The sequence below is a fragment of the Lissotriton vulgaris genome, chromosome 2_1 (assembly GCF_964263255.1).
Source record: "Lissotriton vulgaris chromosome 2_1, aLisVul1.2, whole genome shotgun sequence".
Taxonomy (NCBI): domain Eukaryota; kingdom Metazoa; phylum Chordata; class Amphibia; order Caudata; family Salamandridae; genus Lissotriton; species Lissotriton vulgaris.
The window spans coordinates 1,480,366,916-1,480,386,586 of NC_141687.1; the positions used below are offsets into that span (position 1 = coordinate 1,480,366,916).

Consider the following 19,671-nt stretch of genomic DNA (forward strand, 5'->3'; position numbering starts at 1 on the left):
CTTTATTTTGGTGTAGCTGCATAAATGGTTCTTGAATCGTAAAAGCCTGCAGCTCACTTACTCTTCTAAGTGACGTGATAGCTATGAGGAAGGCTACCTTCCATGTGAGGAATTGTATTTCACACCTATGCATAGGTTCAAAGGGTGGCCCCATTAGTCTGGTAAGCACTATGTTGAGATTCCAGACTGGGGAAGGTGGTCTTCTTGGTGGAATGACTCTTTTGAGTCCTTCCATGAAAGCTTTAATTGCTGGTACTTTAAACAGTGACAGATGTTTACTGTTTTGTAGGTACGCCGCTATGGCTGCGAGATGAACTCTGATAGAGGTATATGCTAGGTTACATTGCTGTAGGTGTAATAAATAGCAAATGATTTGTTTAGTGGATGCGTCCAGAGGGTTGATGTGCTTACTGTTACAGTGTATAGCAAACCTCTTCATTTTGCTGCATAGCATGCTCTGGTGGTAGGACGTCTTGCTTGTTTAATGATTTCCATGCATTCTGGTGGTAAATCTAAATACCCAAACTCTATGACCTCAGGAGCCAGATCGCTAGGTTCAGTTGTTTGGGATCTGGGTGCATTATTTCTCCATGGTTCTGTGTAAGATGCATGGGTAATAACCTTAGCTTTTGATGTGGTACTTGTGAGAGTTGTAGCAGCGTGGTGAACCACGGCTGTCTTGCCCACGTGGGTGCCACTAGTATCATTGTCATTGAGTGTTGCTGTAGTTTCCGAACCAGTAATGGAATTAGTGGTAGAGGAGGGAACGCGTAAGCAAATTTGTTGGACCAATTTATCCACAGTGCATTGCCCTGTGACCTTTGGTGTGGGTACCTGGATGCGAATTCTTTGCATTTTGCGTTCTGATGATTGGCAAACAGATCTATCTCTGGTTGCCCCCATTTCTGGAAGAATGGCTGTAGTATTTGGTCGTGCAGCTCCCATTCGTGTACTTGTTCTGACTGTCTGCTTAGGATGTCTGCTATTTGATTTTGAACTCCTGGTAGGTGTTCCGCTAACAGGTAGATCTTTTGAGGAATGGCCCATCTCCATATGTCCTGTGCTAGTCTGGACAGTTGGAGAGAGTGTGTCCCCCCCTGTTTTTGAATATAATACATTGCAGTCATGTTGTCTGTTCTGATCAGGACTGCTTTTCCTGCTATTTGTATTAGGAAAGCTTTTAGTGCTAGAAATATTGCTAATAGTTCTAGGTAGTTGATGTGCAGTTTCTTTTGCTGCACACTCCACTTTCCCTGTACTGTGTATCTGTCCATATGCGCTCCCCATCCGGAGAGCGATGCGTCCGCTGTTATCGTCACTTGTGGAATTGGCTCTAGGAACGACCGTCCCTTGGAAATGTTTTCTGTGTTCCACCACTTCAGAGAGCGATGCGTCCGGTCGTTTACCAACACCAGATCTGTAATCTGACCTTGAGCCTGATTCCACTGTGTCGCTAGACACTCTTGTAGTGGACGCATTTGTAGTCTGGCATGTGGTATTAGCTGTATGCAGGAGGACATCATGCCTAATAGTTGCATAAACACTCGTGCTGGTAGTAAGTGTTGTGGTTGAAATCTTTGTATTAACCCGACCATTGTCTGTACTCTGATTGGGTTGGGGTATGCTATTGCCTTCTCTGTGTCTACTGTAGCCCCCAGGTATTGCTGAATCTGGTTTGGTTGCAGGTGTGATTTTTTGTAGTTCACCGTGAACCCTAGGTGGTACAGCAATTGGATTGTCTTCTGTGTGTTGTGAAGACATTCTTCCTTTGACTTGGCCTTTATTAGCCAATCGTCCAAGTATGGGAAGACATGTATTTGTTGTCTTCTTAGGTGTGCTGCCACCACAGCTAGACATTTTGTGAAAACTCTTGGTGCTGTTGTGACACCGAACGGAAGGACTTTGAACTGATAGTGTTGTCCTTCTAACACAAATCTTAGGTATTTCCTGTGGGCTTTGTGAATTGGGATATGAAAGTAAGCGTCTTTTAGATCCAGTGTAGAAAGAAAGTCCCCTTTCTTCAGTAAAGGGAGTACTTGTTGGAGCGTGACCATGTGGAAATGCTCCGAATTTATGTACGCATTGAGAGGTCTGAGGTCTAATATCGGTCTTAGGGACCCGTCCTTTTTGGGGATCAGGAAGTATAGAGAGTATACTCCCGTTCCTTGTTGATCCTTTGGGACCTTCTCTATTGCATGCTTTTGTAGAAGTGCTAGAACTTCTTCTGTTAACAATGTTAGATGATCTTGACTCATTGGACGCTGTTTGGGGGGGATGTTCGGTGGGGTAGCTGTGAGTTCTAGGCAATAACCATGTTGGATAATTTGTCTCACCCACTTGTCTGACGTGATGTTTTCCCAGACAGTTAGGAACTGTGATAGACGTCCCCCGACCGGTGTTATGTGGTCTGGGGGGAGTTCTATGAAGTCACTGTTTTGGTGTTGAGGCGTTGCGGTTGTTATTATTTCCGCGGCCTCTACCCTTATTGTTGTTACCTCTGTAACTGCCTCTTGAATTACCTCTGGGTGATGTTGGTGTGAAAGATGTGGATTGTTGATTTGTTCCTGTGTTTTTTGAGCCCCCTCTATAGGTGGATCTACGAAAGGAACCTCTGTGTGTTGGCTGTTGCAATGCTCCCATTGACTTAGCCGTTTCCGTATCTTTCTTCATTTTTTCTAATGCCTCGTCTGTGCTTGAACCAAACAATGTTTTCTGATCAAATGGTTTGTTCAATAGGGCTGTTTGCACTTCTTGTTTGAATCCAGAGATTCTAAGCCATGCATGCCTTCTTAGCATGACACTGGTATTAATAGACCTTGCTGCCGTGTCTGCTGCGTCTAATGCACACTTAATGGAAGTATTGGTTATTATTTTACCTTCCTGTATTAATTGATCTGCCTTTTTCTGGTGTTCCTTTGGGAGATGTATGAGAAGTTTTTCTAATTCATCATAATGTGCCCTGTCGTAACGTGCGAGTAGTGCTTGTGTATTTGCTATACGCCAGCTATTCGCTGCCTGTGATGCTACTCTTTTGCCTGATGCATCTATTAACTTCGACTCTTTATCTGGTGGAGGTGCCTCTCCTGTAGATAGTGAGTTTGCTCTTTTGCGAGCGTTTGAGACCACCAGCGAGTCTAGGGGTACATGTCCTTTAATAAAAATTGGGTCTTTTGGAGCCGCTTTGTATTTTTTATCAATTCTGGGGTTTAACACCCTGGCTCTCACTGGGTTTTCGAAAATTTCCTCTGTGTGACTAAGAAGACCCTTTAACATAGGAAGAGTACCTGATGTTCTCTGTGCATTAGGTAGAGTCTCTAACAAGAAATCTTCTATTTGAGGTTCTGTGTGCATATCTAGCTTGTGATATTTTGCTGCCCTATTAATGAGCTGCACAAATCCTGTGTTATCATCAGGTGGTGAAGGCTTTGAGGGATATAGCTGTGGGTCGTTGTCCTCATCTGACCCTACATCATAGTTTTCCCATGGGTCCTCCTCATCTGGGATAGTTTCGTCATCCCCTTGAGGTTCTCCCTCCCCTATATCACTGTCTATATCTGACTGAGGTGTAGCTGGTCTTGGTGTGGAAGGTGTAGGAACATTTGGCTTATTGTGAGGAATAGGAGAAGAGGGTGTGACTCTTGGACGAGGAGAAGCAGGAGGAGTTATATTTGTCCCCATTGTTCTCTTTTTTGGAGGAAGAGGTTTATCTTCTGACTGTTCACTCTTTCTCTTCTTTGTGACCACTTTCCCAGTTTGTGGATCAATAAACAAGATCTTTTGTTTGGGATCTGTCTGTTGCTCCTGAATCGGTACCGAAGGTCCTGGTTCCGAGAGGTGCTTTTGTTTTCGATCGTCAGATCTTGTTGTTTTCGGCACCGAATGTTTGCTCGATTCCGACTTTCTCGGTATCGAGTGTCTCTTGGGCGATAAGTCATATTTGTGTTTCGACATGGAATGTCTCGATACCGAGCTTTCCTTTGCATGTAGCCTCGGTGTCGAAGTCGATGTCGCCCTTTTGTCGGATCCGACATGGTGGGAGTCCGAGTGTTTCGGTTTCAGTTTCGGTTTCGTTGCCGGGCCCGAAGGCGGGGCGTCGGAAACTTTTTTCAGCGGTTTGACCGGGCCCGAGGGCGGGGTCGTTACCGCACGGGGTCGGTTTTTCGGTAAGGGGACGTCGTCACTCACGGTTTGTTGATCAATGAGTTCCTCGGTCTCCGACTGGTCCCCTTCCGACCCCGACTGTTCTTCTTCTTCTTCCTCGATTTGGTCTTCTCCGAACAACTCCGGGATCGCTTCCGCCTGCATTCTGGAAACCTCGTGTCTTCTAGCTCGACGATTCCTAATCGTTAGCTTGGAGGAGAATGCTGCGCAGGCTTCGCAGTCCCTGGATTCGTGCTCGGGCGATAGACAGAGGTTGCACACCTCGTGTAGGTCCTTGTGTGGGAACTTAGCACCACACTTTGGACATTTTTTGAATGGAGTCCTTTCCATGGACCCCGGGCTTGACTGCGTCGAAAAAAGGCCTCCTGTTCTTCGACGTATATTCAAGTTTTTTTTCTTCGATTTTTTATTTGCAACGCGTCGGAATGGAAAATGAACGCGTTCGATAACAATACCGTCGAATTGGAAAGGGAATACGCGTCGATAAATCACTTTCTTCTGAAGTTGATCTGGAGCGTCTCGATCCTCATCCGAACCCGATGGCGGAAAAAAACAATCTAAGGATGGAGCCGATGCCCATGCGCACTACCAACCAAGGGAGGAGTCACCAAGATACAAAAGACTCTCCAAGAGAAAAACAAAGTGCAGTCATCCGAGCCCAACACCAGATGGCGATCTATTCATAATGTACCATCTGCAGCCCATATGCCTCGAACATATACATCCAAGTGTGTGTTTTTATGGTTTCAACCTTTATAACCAAAATAAATGGTTATTGAATTATACTGACACTGGTATATCAAACGTGTAAGAGAGACTCAAAGATTCATTATCTTGTTGGCATACGTTAAGGGTGGTTCATGATATTCGGCTGGGCAGTGGTCCAGTTTTCAAGCTAAGATTTCAGTTCTCACTGCTTTGAGTTTCAAGTAATTGCAGGCATTTAATTTTTCACTGCTAGTGAACTAGTACAATGCATCCCCTAGGTTCCTAAGCTCCTTTAGTCTGTGTAAACAGGGAGAACTCAAGTCACAATCGTTCAAAATGCCACTGAAAGGCTAAATACAAGTTGTGCTGAAACGTCAGCTCAAGTGAAGTGAATACACAGCTTCATACCCCTAATTAGAAACTGAAGCATATTTGAAGATGGTAATCAAGCTACTTCGTGAGGGTGCGATGGATGGAATTTTGTGTTGGTGATGCAGCCTGTAGGTGCAGCGTTTCGAGGCTCTCAGTGAGAGTCATAACTGTGCTCTTATCATTCATGTTTTGATGCTGAGCACATATTTGACCTTGAAGAGAACTGAAGTGTGATAAGAAGCTTAAGCCCCAAAGCTAGTTCATGGAAGATTATATTGCAGCGTGACCTGTGTGGGTGAAGAGTGCATAAAGCAACCTATCATGGAATACAGCTCTGAAAAATATACTAAATATTGGCAAGGGCAGTCAACAAAAATTGCTTTTATACAACCAGCTATCTGTTTGCCAAAAGATCAACCAGAACAACATATTGACACATGGGGGGGGGGGGGATCTCTTCCATGCAGGGACGTTTCGCTCAATGGACCACTTGTTTCAGGGAATACAATATACTACCCTGGACGTGTTCCTCTATGTGCGACTACGACAAGGGATACGATCAATCATCCCAGACTTCCCACAAGAGCCACTAAACTTCCTCCCATTACATCACATGTGGGGTCCACAGATGGAAAACATCTAGTGTCAGGCCTATACAGCAATATACAGACGCACTGAGAAGGAATCAATAGCCCGGCCCGCACACATTGGGGTGAGGAATTAGGGCAGGAAGTGACTGACGTCCAGTGGCATTATTGCTGTGTCCAAACCGCACAGATTTCAGCCACCTGCAGGCAGTGGGTGATACATTATAAATACATGCAGTGCCTATACTATACACCAGTGAAGAAGTATAGATTTAATCTCACAGACAACGATAGATGTTAACGGTGTGGACGGCCAGTGGCTGGATTCTTGCATTTGGCCTGGCAGTGTCCGGGAGTGCGGGAGTTCTGAGAACTGGTGTTCACAGCGCTCGAGAAAATGACTGACAGCACACTGGAGAGAGACCCACTAATTGCATTACTAGGGTACCTGGCACAGATACCCAAAACATACAGGAAATTCCTCGCCTTATCGCTATTATTAGCTAAACGTAAGGTAGCTTGTAGGTGAGGCAGGGGACGGGCCCCGTAATTTAAAGGGTGTCTAGCAGATTTAATATTTTGCCAAGAGCAGACAAACACATATACCGAACTACTGCCCAGAGCCTCCAAACCAAAAGACATATGGGGACCTCTTCAAGGATACCTTCTCTCACAAAACAAGGATGAGGCAACTCCAACATCATATAACAATACACGTTTGACACAAGGAACTACCCAATAATCATCCTTTCTGTATTGCTATGCACATATTGTTTTTATCATGTCTGTTCAAGGCCAAGGGTTCTAGGTGCGGTCGGCAGGACTGGGTAAATTGTCACTGCCTACTTAGATGGATGCCTCAGATTATAAACCCATGATATTACCGTACTGCTTCTTTTGCTTAACTTCGGTAAGAGCTATGCACCTGATTATGTTGCTCCATCACCTGCATTGAAGTTGGGACGTTCAAAAAGAGAGACTACTACTGATACGATAAGATTCACTGTAAGCTTGCCTGTAATGCTCTGTTATGATGTATGACAAAGCTATAAATAAAAGTTTTTAGGTCGAGTTTACTCAAACCTATTACTGCTAAACCAGAAAATTCCTAACAGGCAGATTTCAAACAGTTCACGAGAATAGAATCTCGTGACACGCTCCTCATGCACGAGCTTGCCCGAGCATTCCCCCTGCCAGCAGCATTTCTCCTGCACTCGGCCCACCCCCCTCCCTCTCCATATGGTGCGCTCTGCCTCAGGCCAGCATCTCTCCTCCCCTAATTATTCACTGCATGGCCGGCCGGCACATCAAAGGCTGCTGCTCCCCATGCGTCTTGTTTCACTTCCGCGGCAAACAGCTTGTTTTTCATTTTTGCTAAAGCATTGCGTGTTTAGCTGACGTAATTTTTTACTTCATTCTATCCAGTCCTCTACGTTTATGCTTCCAGTGACTTCCTCACGAGGATATTCAACTTTGGAAAGTGCTGGGTGGAAGCATCAACAATGTACGACCCCATTGACCTTTCAGAAACTCCTCTGCATTTAAATCTTTAGAAAGCTGGCTCATGTGAAATCTATATACAAAATACAAACACAAGAGAACCACATGTCGATTCCCATCAAACTGCACAACCATGTGTCTGAACGAATCCAATGAATCAAATCATAAAATTCTACGCTTATACCACAGTTTAATTCATCTTTTTATCCTTTTTTCTCCTTTTGTTTGGTCAATTCATTTTACTCATTTCAGTTGCTCTTCATGTCTTTCTCCAAAAAGCACAAGATGACGTAAGTTTCCACATGTCACGTTTTATTGCAAACACGCCCAATGCATTTCGGATATAAAACCCTTCTTCGGGGGCATCTATAAAAAATATACAAATATACAGATCACTAACACTTGCCACTATCATCGTAATCATACAGTTTAATGACTACATGTACTCTTGTGAATGTTAAACTATAAGTACATTGCCTGCGCTTGTTTGCACATTCTGGATATACCTATTACCAACGATAGCGAGATGAACATCATCCTGCATTACCCCATGTTCCCCAGAACCATTATCTAGAGTTTACTAAAAAATGCTCCACTCCCTTATTAATCACCCCTCCAACCAACGCTCACTAATCTAGTAAAACATTAAACTAGCTCACGCTTACCGTGACATATGCTTTTCTATTTTTAAATCGGTTCATTGTGAGCGCTTCCTGCTCGTAAATCATCCATGTTCCCTCTCTCACCCGACGGAAAGCCACAGAATACTCTGGCCTGTGCCATCAGCAACAAATCTCTTGGCTGCTCCCAGCTCCCGCCCACTTTTATCCACTTAACACTGCACAGGTGAAGCATCCCTTGTAAAAAAAACGTACTCTTGCTCTTTAGTTGCTACACTCAGTTACCCTAAATGCACCTCTCTTAAAGCTTGCTCAAATTAGATACAGCGCTAGACAATTCCTAAAAATAACCAGACGTAACTACTACGTTTAAGTCTTGATAACTCAAGTGGATAGTCGTCACTGAAAGTTACTGAACTAGATGCAATTATTCCATGTTTAAAACATTCTTCCTGCGTGGCAGGGAAACCAACACTCTTGTCCAAAATATTCATCCCATTTCATCTTCATTAATCTGTTGCGGGTGCAAACTCTCCGTAAGGACAGAAAGTTCAGGCAATGTACTTATAGTTTAACATTCACAAGAGTACATGTAGTCATTAAACTGTATGATTACGATGATAGTGGCAAGTGTTAGTGATCTGTATATTTGTATATTTTTTATAAATGCCCCCGAAGAAGGGTTTTATATCCGAAATGCATTGGGCGTGTTTGCAATAAAACGTGACATGTGGAAACTTACGTCATCTTGTGCTTTTTGGAGAAAGACATGAAGAGCAACTGAAATGAGTAAAATGAATTGACCAAACAAAAGGAGAAAAAAGGATAAAAAGATGAATTAAACTGTGGTATAAGCGTAGAATTTTATGATTTGATTCATTGGATTCGTTCAGACACATGGTTGTGCAGTTTGATGGGAATCGACATGTGGTTTTCTTGTGTTTGTATCTTGATTGCAGCGCAATGGGACAGAGCGCAGAGGAAGCTAGCACGCCAAGCAGAAATAATTAAAATAGTACGAGGAATGACATTGCAAAAGAATAATTGAGTAAATAGGTGTGCAACTCACCATCTTGCATGTACGTTCACGTGAAATCTATCCCACTATCCCAGTTGAGTGAGGTGTCATTCTGAACAACAGAAATACACAGTAATACTCACGCTCTCTCATTGGTGTAAATAAATTAGAAATTCATGGCGTTAACGAACAGAAACACAAGCCGTAAAGACAACCAGATACCACAGCAAGATAGAGGGTAAGTACATTCGTAAATAAGAGTGACAACTTTAAACTAAAATTAAGGTAGCCTGGCTTGGTTGCTGTGAAAGGCCATAATTGTGCTTGTGTAAGGAAATCTCTAAGCACAAATCTCCAATGTTTTCTATAAGAAGAGCTAAAACTGGATGCACGTGTCTAAGCCCCTCCCCAAAGCACAGACACTTTTGACAATGGTCTCGTAGAACTAAACCCCCTCTTACTGTAGGCCTGCCAGAGGCGGCATTGTTTGTATTAAAAAGCCCCTGCGCCCCCCCCTCCCCCGACACCAGTCACACCCCGTCACTCCAGGCCCGAGCAGCATGTCCAACCCCGCCGCGTGGGAGCCACATTGAAAGGGGCGGCAAACAACCGACCCCCATCACGAACCAGTGTCAAGTCAGCTGCTGCCTGCCTGCCCCACACCCCCCTCCGACTCTCACAGCCGGGTGTCTGCGTGTAACAACAAACATGCGGTGTTATTCTCCCCTGCCTTCATGAAAAGCAGATACAGAGGAGAGTATCTCAGTACTGCAATTCTTGGTTCCCCAGCGCCAGTGTCAGCAGCTCGGCCCTTACGCCACACCCACACGAGGGTAATTTAAGCTTCTTCCCTAAAAAATGTTAACTTCGGGTTCAGGGCAGTGATGCACCGCTGGTGATTGCTTATTGTCTTGCCCAGAATCATGGGATGCCGCGCCAGGACTCAAACCTGGCTCTCCATGTTCCACAGGCAGCAGCTCTAGGTTGGGGCCTGAGAATGCAGAAGGAGATGAGTTTAACAGGTGTCATATTTTTGTGGGATTTTTGTTACAGGGTGATCCCGCTGCCTCTTGCATTTTTCAAACGTAAGAAATGAAATATGAGTGGAGAGAAATGCCGGTCTCTTTTTATTTTCCAGTTAAATGGTGGTTTCTGGAAGGGAGCTACCCCACATCAAACCCCATTTACATATCTTTTGTGTATGTATTGTCAGTGAACTAATGCGTCAACTGCAGTAATCGGTTTTTCATCCCTTGGTCTCACATTCACATCTTCCCAAGTTTAGAAAAAATGGGCATCCTTGAATTAGGTAAAATTAAACATCTGCACAGATGCAAGAAATCCCCAGGTAAGCACTCATTTTACAACATTATGTCTGTATGTGCACTAAGCTCATTCTTATTCTGCTGAGGGGATGTACAGCTGCCAAGTGTTTCCATACCAATGTGACAAATTCAGCCACTCCTGCCTTTTCAGCCAACAGAACATGGCATTCTGGGACTTGTATTTTTTTTTCACTCAAAGAAAGGTTGGGTTACACTGCGCAGCATACAAAGTACTGCTAGATGGAAAGCCAAGACTAGTAGTATATGCCACATATGTAATGAGGCCAGCAAGCTGCCATGGAAGAGGAGCCAAAGTCTGGGTTTGACTAATACTTGCTTAACTCCATGTTTTTGGTCTTACTACTCACACACATGGAAGCCCTCAGCTTAAAGGTCTGTACTTGCCAAATCTCTGACTCATAAAATGTATTTATTTGCCTAACATAGTTGGCATGAAGCCACATTAGATTTACAATTCCACACGAGGATTCTATTTTTGGAGATTAACAATTCTTAAGCCATATTTCAGAGAAAACCTGATATGATGGGTTTGTTTTCTAAAAGAGTATTCTTTCTGGGTCAAAATATTTCTTTCACTATATGAGTGGAGAGAAATGCCCCTCTCTTTTTATTTTCCAGCCTGACCCTTCACACCCCCCACACACACAACTCCCCCCCCACACACACAACCCCCCCCACAGACAACCCCCCCACACACACAGACAACCCCCCCACACACACAGACAACCCCACACACACAGACAACGCCACACACACAACCACAACCCACACAAATCCTCCACCAACAACCCCACACACACCCACAACCCCACACACACAACCCCAAACACACAACTCCCCCACACACAAACACATAACCACACACACGCAAAACCCCATGCAAAACCCATGCAAAACCCAGACACATCCCCCCCACACACAACCCCCCACACTACCCCCCGATCACAACCCCCCACATACAAACACACAACCACACATACGCAAAACCCCACACACACAACCCCCCACACACAACCACCCACACACAAACTCCCACACACAGTCACACAACCAAACACACACACACAACCATACACACACAACCACACAAACACATACCCACACAACTACACCCACACAAACGCAGACAACCACACACACAACCCCACATACACAACCCCCACCCACAACCCCACACACACACATAACCCCACACACAACCCCCCACACACAACCCCACACACAAACACCCACACACAAACAGCCACACAACCAAACACACACACAACCATACACACACACAACCACACACACACAAACACATACCCACACAACTACACCCACACAAACGCAGACAACCACACAAACGCAGACAACCACACACACAACCCCAGACACACAACCCCCACCCACAACCACACACACACACACAACCACACACCAGAATAGCAAAGCATAGCATAGCAAAACAAAACATAGCAAAACAAAACATAGCATAGCAAAACAAAACATAGCACAACAAAGCATAGTATAGCATAACAAAACACAACGAAACATAGCATAACAAAACACAACAAAACATAGCATAGTATAACAAAACATGGCATAGCATCAGAAAGCATAGCATAGCATCACAAAACATAGCACAGCATAACAAAGCATAACAAAACATAGCATAGCATTACAAAACACAACAAAACATAGCATACCACAACAAAACATAGCATAGCCTAACAAAACATAGCATAGCATAGCATAACAAAACAAAACCTAGCATACCAAAACAAAATATAGCATAACAAAGCATAGCTTAACAAAACACAACAAAACATAGCATAGATTAACAAAGCATAGCATAGCAAAACACAACAAAACAGCATAGCTTAAAAAACACAACAAAACATAGCACAACAAAACATAGCACAACAAAACATAACACAACAAAACATAGCACAACAAAACATAGCACAACAAAACATAGCACAACAAAACATAGCACAACAAAGCATAGCATAACAAAGCATAGCATAACAAAAACTAGCATAGCATAACAAAACATAGCATAGCATAACAAAACATAGCATAGCATAACAAAACATAGCATAGCATAACAAAACATAACACAACAAAACATCGCAAAACAAAACAAGGCATAGCATGGCATATCATAACAAAACAAAACATAGCACAGGATAGCATAACAAAACACAACGAACCATAGCATAACAAAACATCAAAACAAAACAGCATAGCATAACAAAGCGCAGCATAACAAACAATAGCAGAACATACAACACAGCATAGCATAACAAAACATAGCATAGCAAAACATAGCATAGCATAGCATAACAAAACATAGCATAGCATAACAAAACATAGCATAGCATAACAAAATAAAGCAAAGCATAGCATAACACAACAAAACATAGCATAGCATAACATAGCATAGCATAGCATAACATAGCATAGCATAACAAAACACAACGAAACATAGCATAACAAAACATAGAATAACAAAACAAAAACATAGGATAACAAAGCACAGCATAACAAAACAAACCATAGCATAACATAAAACATAGCATAGCATAATAAAACATAGCATAGCATAACACAACATAGCATAGCATAACAAAACATAGCATAGCATAACAAAACATAGCATAGCATAACAAAACATAGCATAGAATAACAAACCACAACAAAACATCGCAAAAAAAAACCTAACAAAGCATAGCATGGCATAACAAAACATAGAACAGGATAGCATAACAAAACATAGGATAGCATAGCATAACAAAACACAACGAAACATAGCATAACAAAACATAGCAAAACAGCATAGCATAACGCACAGCATAACTAAACAAACCATAGCATAACATTAAACATAGCATAACAAAACACAACATAGCATAGCATAACAAAACATAGCATAGCATAACAAAACATATCATAGCATACCAAAACATAGCATAACAAAACATAGCATAGCATAACAAAATAAAGCATAGCATAACAAAATAAAGCATAACACAACAAAACAGCATAGCATAACAAAACATATCATAGCATAACAAAACACAACGAAACATAGCATAACAAAACATAGAATAGCTAAATAAAACCTAGCTTAGCATAACAAAACACAACAATACATAGCACAGCATAACAAAACAAAACATAGCATAACAAAACACAACACAACAAATGATAGCATATCAAAACATAGCATAGCATAACAAAACAAAGCATGGCATATCATAACAAAACAACAAAGTATAGCATAACAACTATTGCATTCTCTATCGCCATCTATCTATCTATCTATCTATCTATCTATCTATCTATCTATCTTTCTATCACCCTCACTCTATCTATCTGTCTATCTATCTATCTATCGCCCTCCCTCTATTTATTGCCCTCCCTCTATCTATCTATCGCCCTCCCTCTATCTATTGCCCTCACTCTATCTATCGCATCACCACAGCATCACTCAGGGGCACCACAACATCACTATGCACTACCACAGCATCACTCGTCGCCACCACAACATTACTCAGCGCCACCACAGTATCAATCTGTGCAACCTTTCAACAACAACTGGTTCAAATATGTTATCTCAATGTTTCAAGCTTTAATACAAATAACACAAAAAAATATTATTTCACTTCTGTTCTTGGATTTACGTCACAATAAAATAAACTGAACATAATCTTCACAAAAGTTATTTGCAAAAGTTTAAGCTATTGCCATTATAAATTACAAGAACTTTTATTTAAGTATTCATTCTTATTTTTAACCATTGTTATTTGTAATCCCAATACATCTAAGTAACGTAAATGCAACACATATTGCATTACAAATGCTATAGGTGTCACATTTGCGAAAGTTATAACTATTGGCATTGTAAATGACAAAGCTATTAATTTAGCTGTTTTTAAAACCAACACATAAATAAAATATTTGTCATTTACAATACCAATAGCTCAAAATTTCTTAATGCGAGACCTATTGCATTGCAAATGCTTGTTTTTTAAAAAGATCAACCAGATTATTGTTCTCAAATCCATGAGACCTGATAATGGCCCTTTTAACACAACAGGGTTGAAAAACAGTTTATCACTACTGTGCTGAAGTGCACGTAGGTGTAGGTTAATGGACATCAAAACCACCAGTACTCTACAACTTGCTGTCCAAGCCTATTGTTATTACTATTCCTATTCTCAATCATATTTTGGCAATATTCATAAATCACTTGTACTGTGTGACTGCTTTTTGCACTAACCTCTTTCCTTCTTGACTGTTGACTATTTTATACCTGATAAAGTAAGCTGATTTCATAACTATTTTTCCACTTTATTGCTCTTGCAGTCTTATTTATTAAAAACTTCTGAGTTTACTAATCTTTATTGTGGACTTCCACATCTTATGTGAACACTATTGACTTTTATAGCTTTAGGTTCACGATCCATTAAAGGTTAACAGGGCAGATCCTGTGAGTTTTTACTATTCTTAAAATAGGTCCATCTTATCTTATACACGTTTAACCAATACCTTCCCCAATATGAGATCAGCAGATTAAGACTTCTACTTACACTTTTAAGAAACCGGCAGCCTCAAAGACCCTGACGCCGCCAAAACCAACCTACATGAAGGAATGAAAGAAGTAGCCGAATGGATGAAGCACAGCCGTCTGAAACAGAATTCCGACAAAACAGAAGTCCGTATCTTAGGTACCTCCCCCTCTGCCTGGGACGACTCTTGGTGGCCAGAGTCCCTTGGAAAAGCACCCATCCCGACAGACCACGTACGGAACCTGGGCGTCATTCTGGACTCCTCACTCTCGATGACCAGACAAGTCAACGCCATTTCATCATCTTGCTTCAACATTCTTCGCATGCTCAAAAATACATTTCGCTGGATCCCCACCGAAACTAGAAAAACGGTCACGCGCGCACTGATTACAAGCCGCCTGGACTACGGAAACACCCTTTACGCCGGTACAACCGCAAAACTTCAGAAAAAACTCCAACGCATCCAGAACGCATCAGCCAGACTCATACTAGACATCCCGCGTAAGGACCACATTTCTGGTCACCTGAAAAACCTCCACTGGCTCCCCGTCAATAAGAGGATAACATTCCGCCTCCTAACCCACGCACACAAAGCACTTTACGAACTTGGACCCGAATGCCTCAACACACGACTTTCCTTCTACACCCCCTCCCGCCAGCTACGCTCCTCCAACCAAGCCCTTGCTGCTGTACCTCGCATCAACAAAACACCATGGGAGGAAGATCCTTCTCCTACCTGGCGGCTAAAACCTGGAACTCACTTCCCATTCACCTTCGCCTCACTCAGAACCACCTGGGATTCAGAAAACAACTTAAAACCTGGATATTCGACAAGTAATCCCCCACCCTTCTCCAAGCGCCTTGAGACCCTCTGGGTATGTAGCGCGCTATATAAATTAATTGAATTGAATTGAATCCTAAAACATAGCTCCTCATTAATGATGTAAAACTCAGCTCTCAATCATTAGCATATTCTAGAAGTTGTAGAGAGTTAAAGTACTATCAATGTAAATGGACAGTGAGATTTCTGGTGCCACGACTGCTCAATTTTTTTATTATAGTGTATTAATAAACTATTTTATTTTGATACACACCAGCAAAGAGGCAGTGGACAGATTATTTAAATGGTCTTGCACAGATGAGACTGTTCATGGTCTTAAATAACTGTGAACTAGAATTACTGGACTTCAAAATGTTTTTTCAAATAACTTTAATAGCCTTGAAGTGGGTAGCAATCGGATACCTACAAGTCATTTTCTGACCAAATTTGTTCGTACCTCAGCCTAAATGCACATAGCTTTTATTTTTAAAGTTTTTAATTACAGCACAAACTAATCTACAATCAGACTCAGTGGCAACTTAGCTTTGAGGCTTTAGGATGTCAAAGGGTTCTTGGCATTACTCAATATATGCTCTCTGGGAATCTGTTTGTTATTTGATCAACTTGGTTTGGACAATCTGGAAATCATACAAGGCACTACGGGAAGGAGTATATACACTATTAGTCAATACAACCTTGCCTACAACATAGTTTTACCTTGCTTTGCCACCAACAAGTGTCTGCAGCAGATGAAGGGTACAACGTTTGTATCATATCTAATTTGCATTTAGCAACTTTTATGCTTGGACTGTAGACCTTTGAATTTTCTCATTATTGGGGGTCCCCTTTGATTCCGTAGATGATAATTTTTGGGGGAAGAATTCTCAACAAGTGTTTTTAAAGACAGTGGAAGTTTTCCATTCAGTGTATAATTACACATGCCCACATGATCCAATAATAACTACTACCTTGTTGGTTATAGTGCAGCACAAAGGGATACTCAGGCAGAATATATAATTTATCTGGTCTTGGTCTAGTTCTATTTACAAAGATAACATCAAGTTTACAGCGGTCTCAAAATGTTTTATCAGACTACAGACAACCAACATGTGGTAATACAACACAAAAGTCAACAAAGTGTGAAAGCAAATAGCAGCCTTACCATTGCTAGCTGTCGACCTATATTCCCCACTGTTATTCCACCAGCAAAAAATATACAGGGCAACCAGGACCGAACGTAAAGGAAATCTGGTGAGGTATACCTAAAAATAGGAAATATTTATAAAACACCGAATCACATTACTGGTCATTCCACAAAACAAAAATATAAATTTCTTCAATAAAATATTGTTTTGTAAGATTTCATTCCTTAACATTGGCTCACTGAAATTGTGAACTAGAAAGGGATATACGATAAACTTTCAGGGGAACGTAGATATATTTGGCATGTGGTAGCTCACATTAGAGTTAGAACTTCAGCTGTGCCCCCAGTTATTATCCCCCTATCTGTTTTACTGCTGTCGTACACTCAAAATCTAAATGTTTTCATATTGCAGCTTTCATACATGGACAAATACCTCGAAGTAGCATGTTAATACTACCCTAAGGGCACTCCAAGGAAAAATAAGTTCCCTAATTTCTCCTTAGAATCATATGTGATCAAGGTGTGAACAGTCTGCTTGAGGACACATTCCGAAGTTATCTTCTAGTAGTTCTTTCCAGCCTAGTTTAATCAAATCGTTGACACCAAGGTGGGGAAAGCATATACCTCAGGCCTGGTGACCAACTGAACCTCTTGTTTTGGACAAAGTCTCTCTGTCAAACGCAAACCTTCAATTTCATGCTACTTTAATGTCAGAGCAACCACCACCACCACCACAACCTTCAGGCACTCAAACTGACGGATTCAACACCAAGCAAATGAGTAGCTTGTGGCACACACTTGGGCACCATAATACAAAACAGGCAATAGTTAACAAAAACATGCAAATGAATAAAAATGCACAAAACGTTTATAACAACGTAAGGACCAATGTCCCAATTTCTTCACTTGACATGGAGTAAAATCTCTGCCCACCACAATTGCAGCACCAATTTAGTGAAAGGCAAGAAAAATGGTAGCATCTGCTCAATGGTGAGGAAAAGACACTTCAGAACAAGATACATGGCCAAGCAGCCTCATCCTCATGTACCAGCAAATCAGTAAACAATGCAAATGGATGTGCTAGTAAGGAAAATGCTACTTACCAGTATGCATCTGTCCTTGGCATGTAGATCTGCAGATTACTACACTTAGCATTAGATCCCCAACTGGTGTTGGGCTCGGATGATTGCATGTTGTTGTCGTCTTGGAAGAAGTATTTTGTAGTCACGAGATAGATGACTCCTCCCTTGGACGATAGTGCGCATGGGCATCATCTCCATCCTTAGATTGTTTTCCGCCATGATGGGAAATGATGGAGTTAGTAGAAGTAAAGAAAAGGATGTCCATGCGTGTTCATCTAAGTAAGATAAAACTGGAACAGATACAGGTCCCAGGGAGGCGGGAGGGCATGTAGTATGCTGAAGCTCTACCTGGCAAAACAGATGCATACTGGTAAGTAGCATTTTCCATTCGAAGCATATGAGCTGCAGATACTACACTTAGCATCGATTGTGCAGCAGTGTCTCCCCTAGCGGTGGTCACCTGTATCTGTTGCAGTAGTTTGTAAGAGAGTTTTAAGGACAGCTTGGCCTACTGCAGCTTGCTGCTTGGCTTGTACATCAACACAGTAATGTTTAGTGAAGGTGTGTGTTGTAGACCATGTTGCTGCCTTGCATATGTCCTCTAGGGGAATGTTCCCTAAGAAAGCCATAGAGGCTCCTAGTTTGCGTGTGGAGTGTGCTCTAGGAGGAACTGTTAATGTACGTTTTGCTTTTTGATAGCATATTTGTATACATTTTACAATCCACCTTGCAATTCCACCCTTAGAGATGGGGTTGCCTTTGTGAGGTGGAGAGAAAGACACAAACAATTGTTTAGTTTTTCGAAAAGATTTAATTCTATCTATATAGTAGAAAAGAGCTCTTTTAACATCTAGTGTGTGTAGAGCTCTTTCTGCTACAGAAAAACACAGGTAACTCTACAGATTGGTTTAAATGAAAGGGAGTAATGACTTTTGGAAGGAATTTAGGATTAGTTCCTCGAACCACTTTGTTAAGATGTAGTTGTAAAAATGGTTCTTGTAATGTGAAAGCTTGTATCTCACTCACTCTTCTAAGAGAGGTAATAGCAATAAGGAAAGCTGTTTTCCACATGAGGAATTGCAATTCACATTTGTGTAAAGGCTCAAAAGGAGGTCCCATGAGTCTTGTAAGAACAACGTTTAGGTTCCACACTGGAGAAGGTGGTAACCTGAGGGGAATGATTCTTTTTAATCCTTCCATTAATGCTTTAATAGCAGGCACTCTAAAGAGAGACAGATGTGGTCTGTTTTGTAAATACGCTGCAATTGCTGCAAGGTGTAGGCGTATGGATGAATATGCTAAGTTACATCTTTGTAAATGTAAAAGGTAGCAAATTATATTCTGGATAGATGCGTCCAGGGGATCAATTTGGTTACTGTTGCAATAAATGGCAAATCTCTTCAATTTAGCAGCATAACAAGCTCTTGTAGTAGGTCTCCTGGCCTCTTTAATCATGTTCATACAGTCTGGTGGTAGGTTAAGATAACCAAACTCTAAGACTTCAGGAGCCAGATCACTATATTCAGTTGATTTGGGTCTGGATGTCTGACGTCTCCATGGTTCTGCGTTAGCAGAGATGGTGTGCGGCGTAACTTTTGGTGTGGAACTAGAGCGAGTTCTAGGAGTGTGGTGAACCACGGCTGGTGTGCCCATATGGGAGCTACCAGGATTAATTTGAGAGACTGTTGTCTGAGCTTGTGTACTGCTAATGGTATTAGTGGTAGTGGTGGAAAAGCGAACGCAAATCTGCCTGACCA

The 19,671-nt window shown here is 41.9% G+C and overlaps 1 protein-coding gene across 5 annotated transcripts in view; it reads right to left on the reverse strand.

Moving 5' to 3' along the window:
- Nucleotides 1–19,671, reverse strand: part of INSIG2 (insulin induced gene 2) — a 139,410-nt gene that overhangs the window by 12,316 nt on the left and 107,423 nt on the right. For all 5 annotated transcript variants that reach the window (XM_086957352.1, XM_086957353.1, XM_086957354.1 and 2 more), the window contains one exon: nt 16,851–16,950. In XM_086957352.1, coding sequence (XP_086813478.1) covers nt 16,851–16,950 — 100 coding nt within the window. The remainder of the gene's footprint in view (nt 1–16,850; nt 16,951–19,671) is intronic.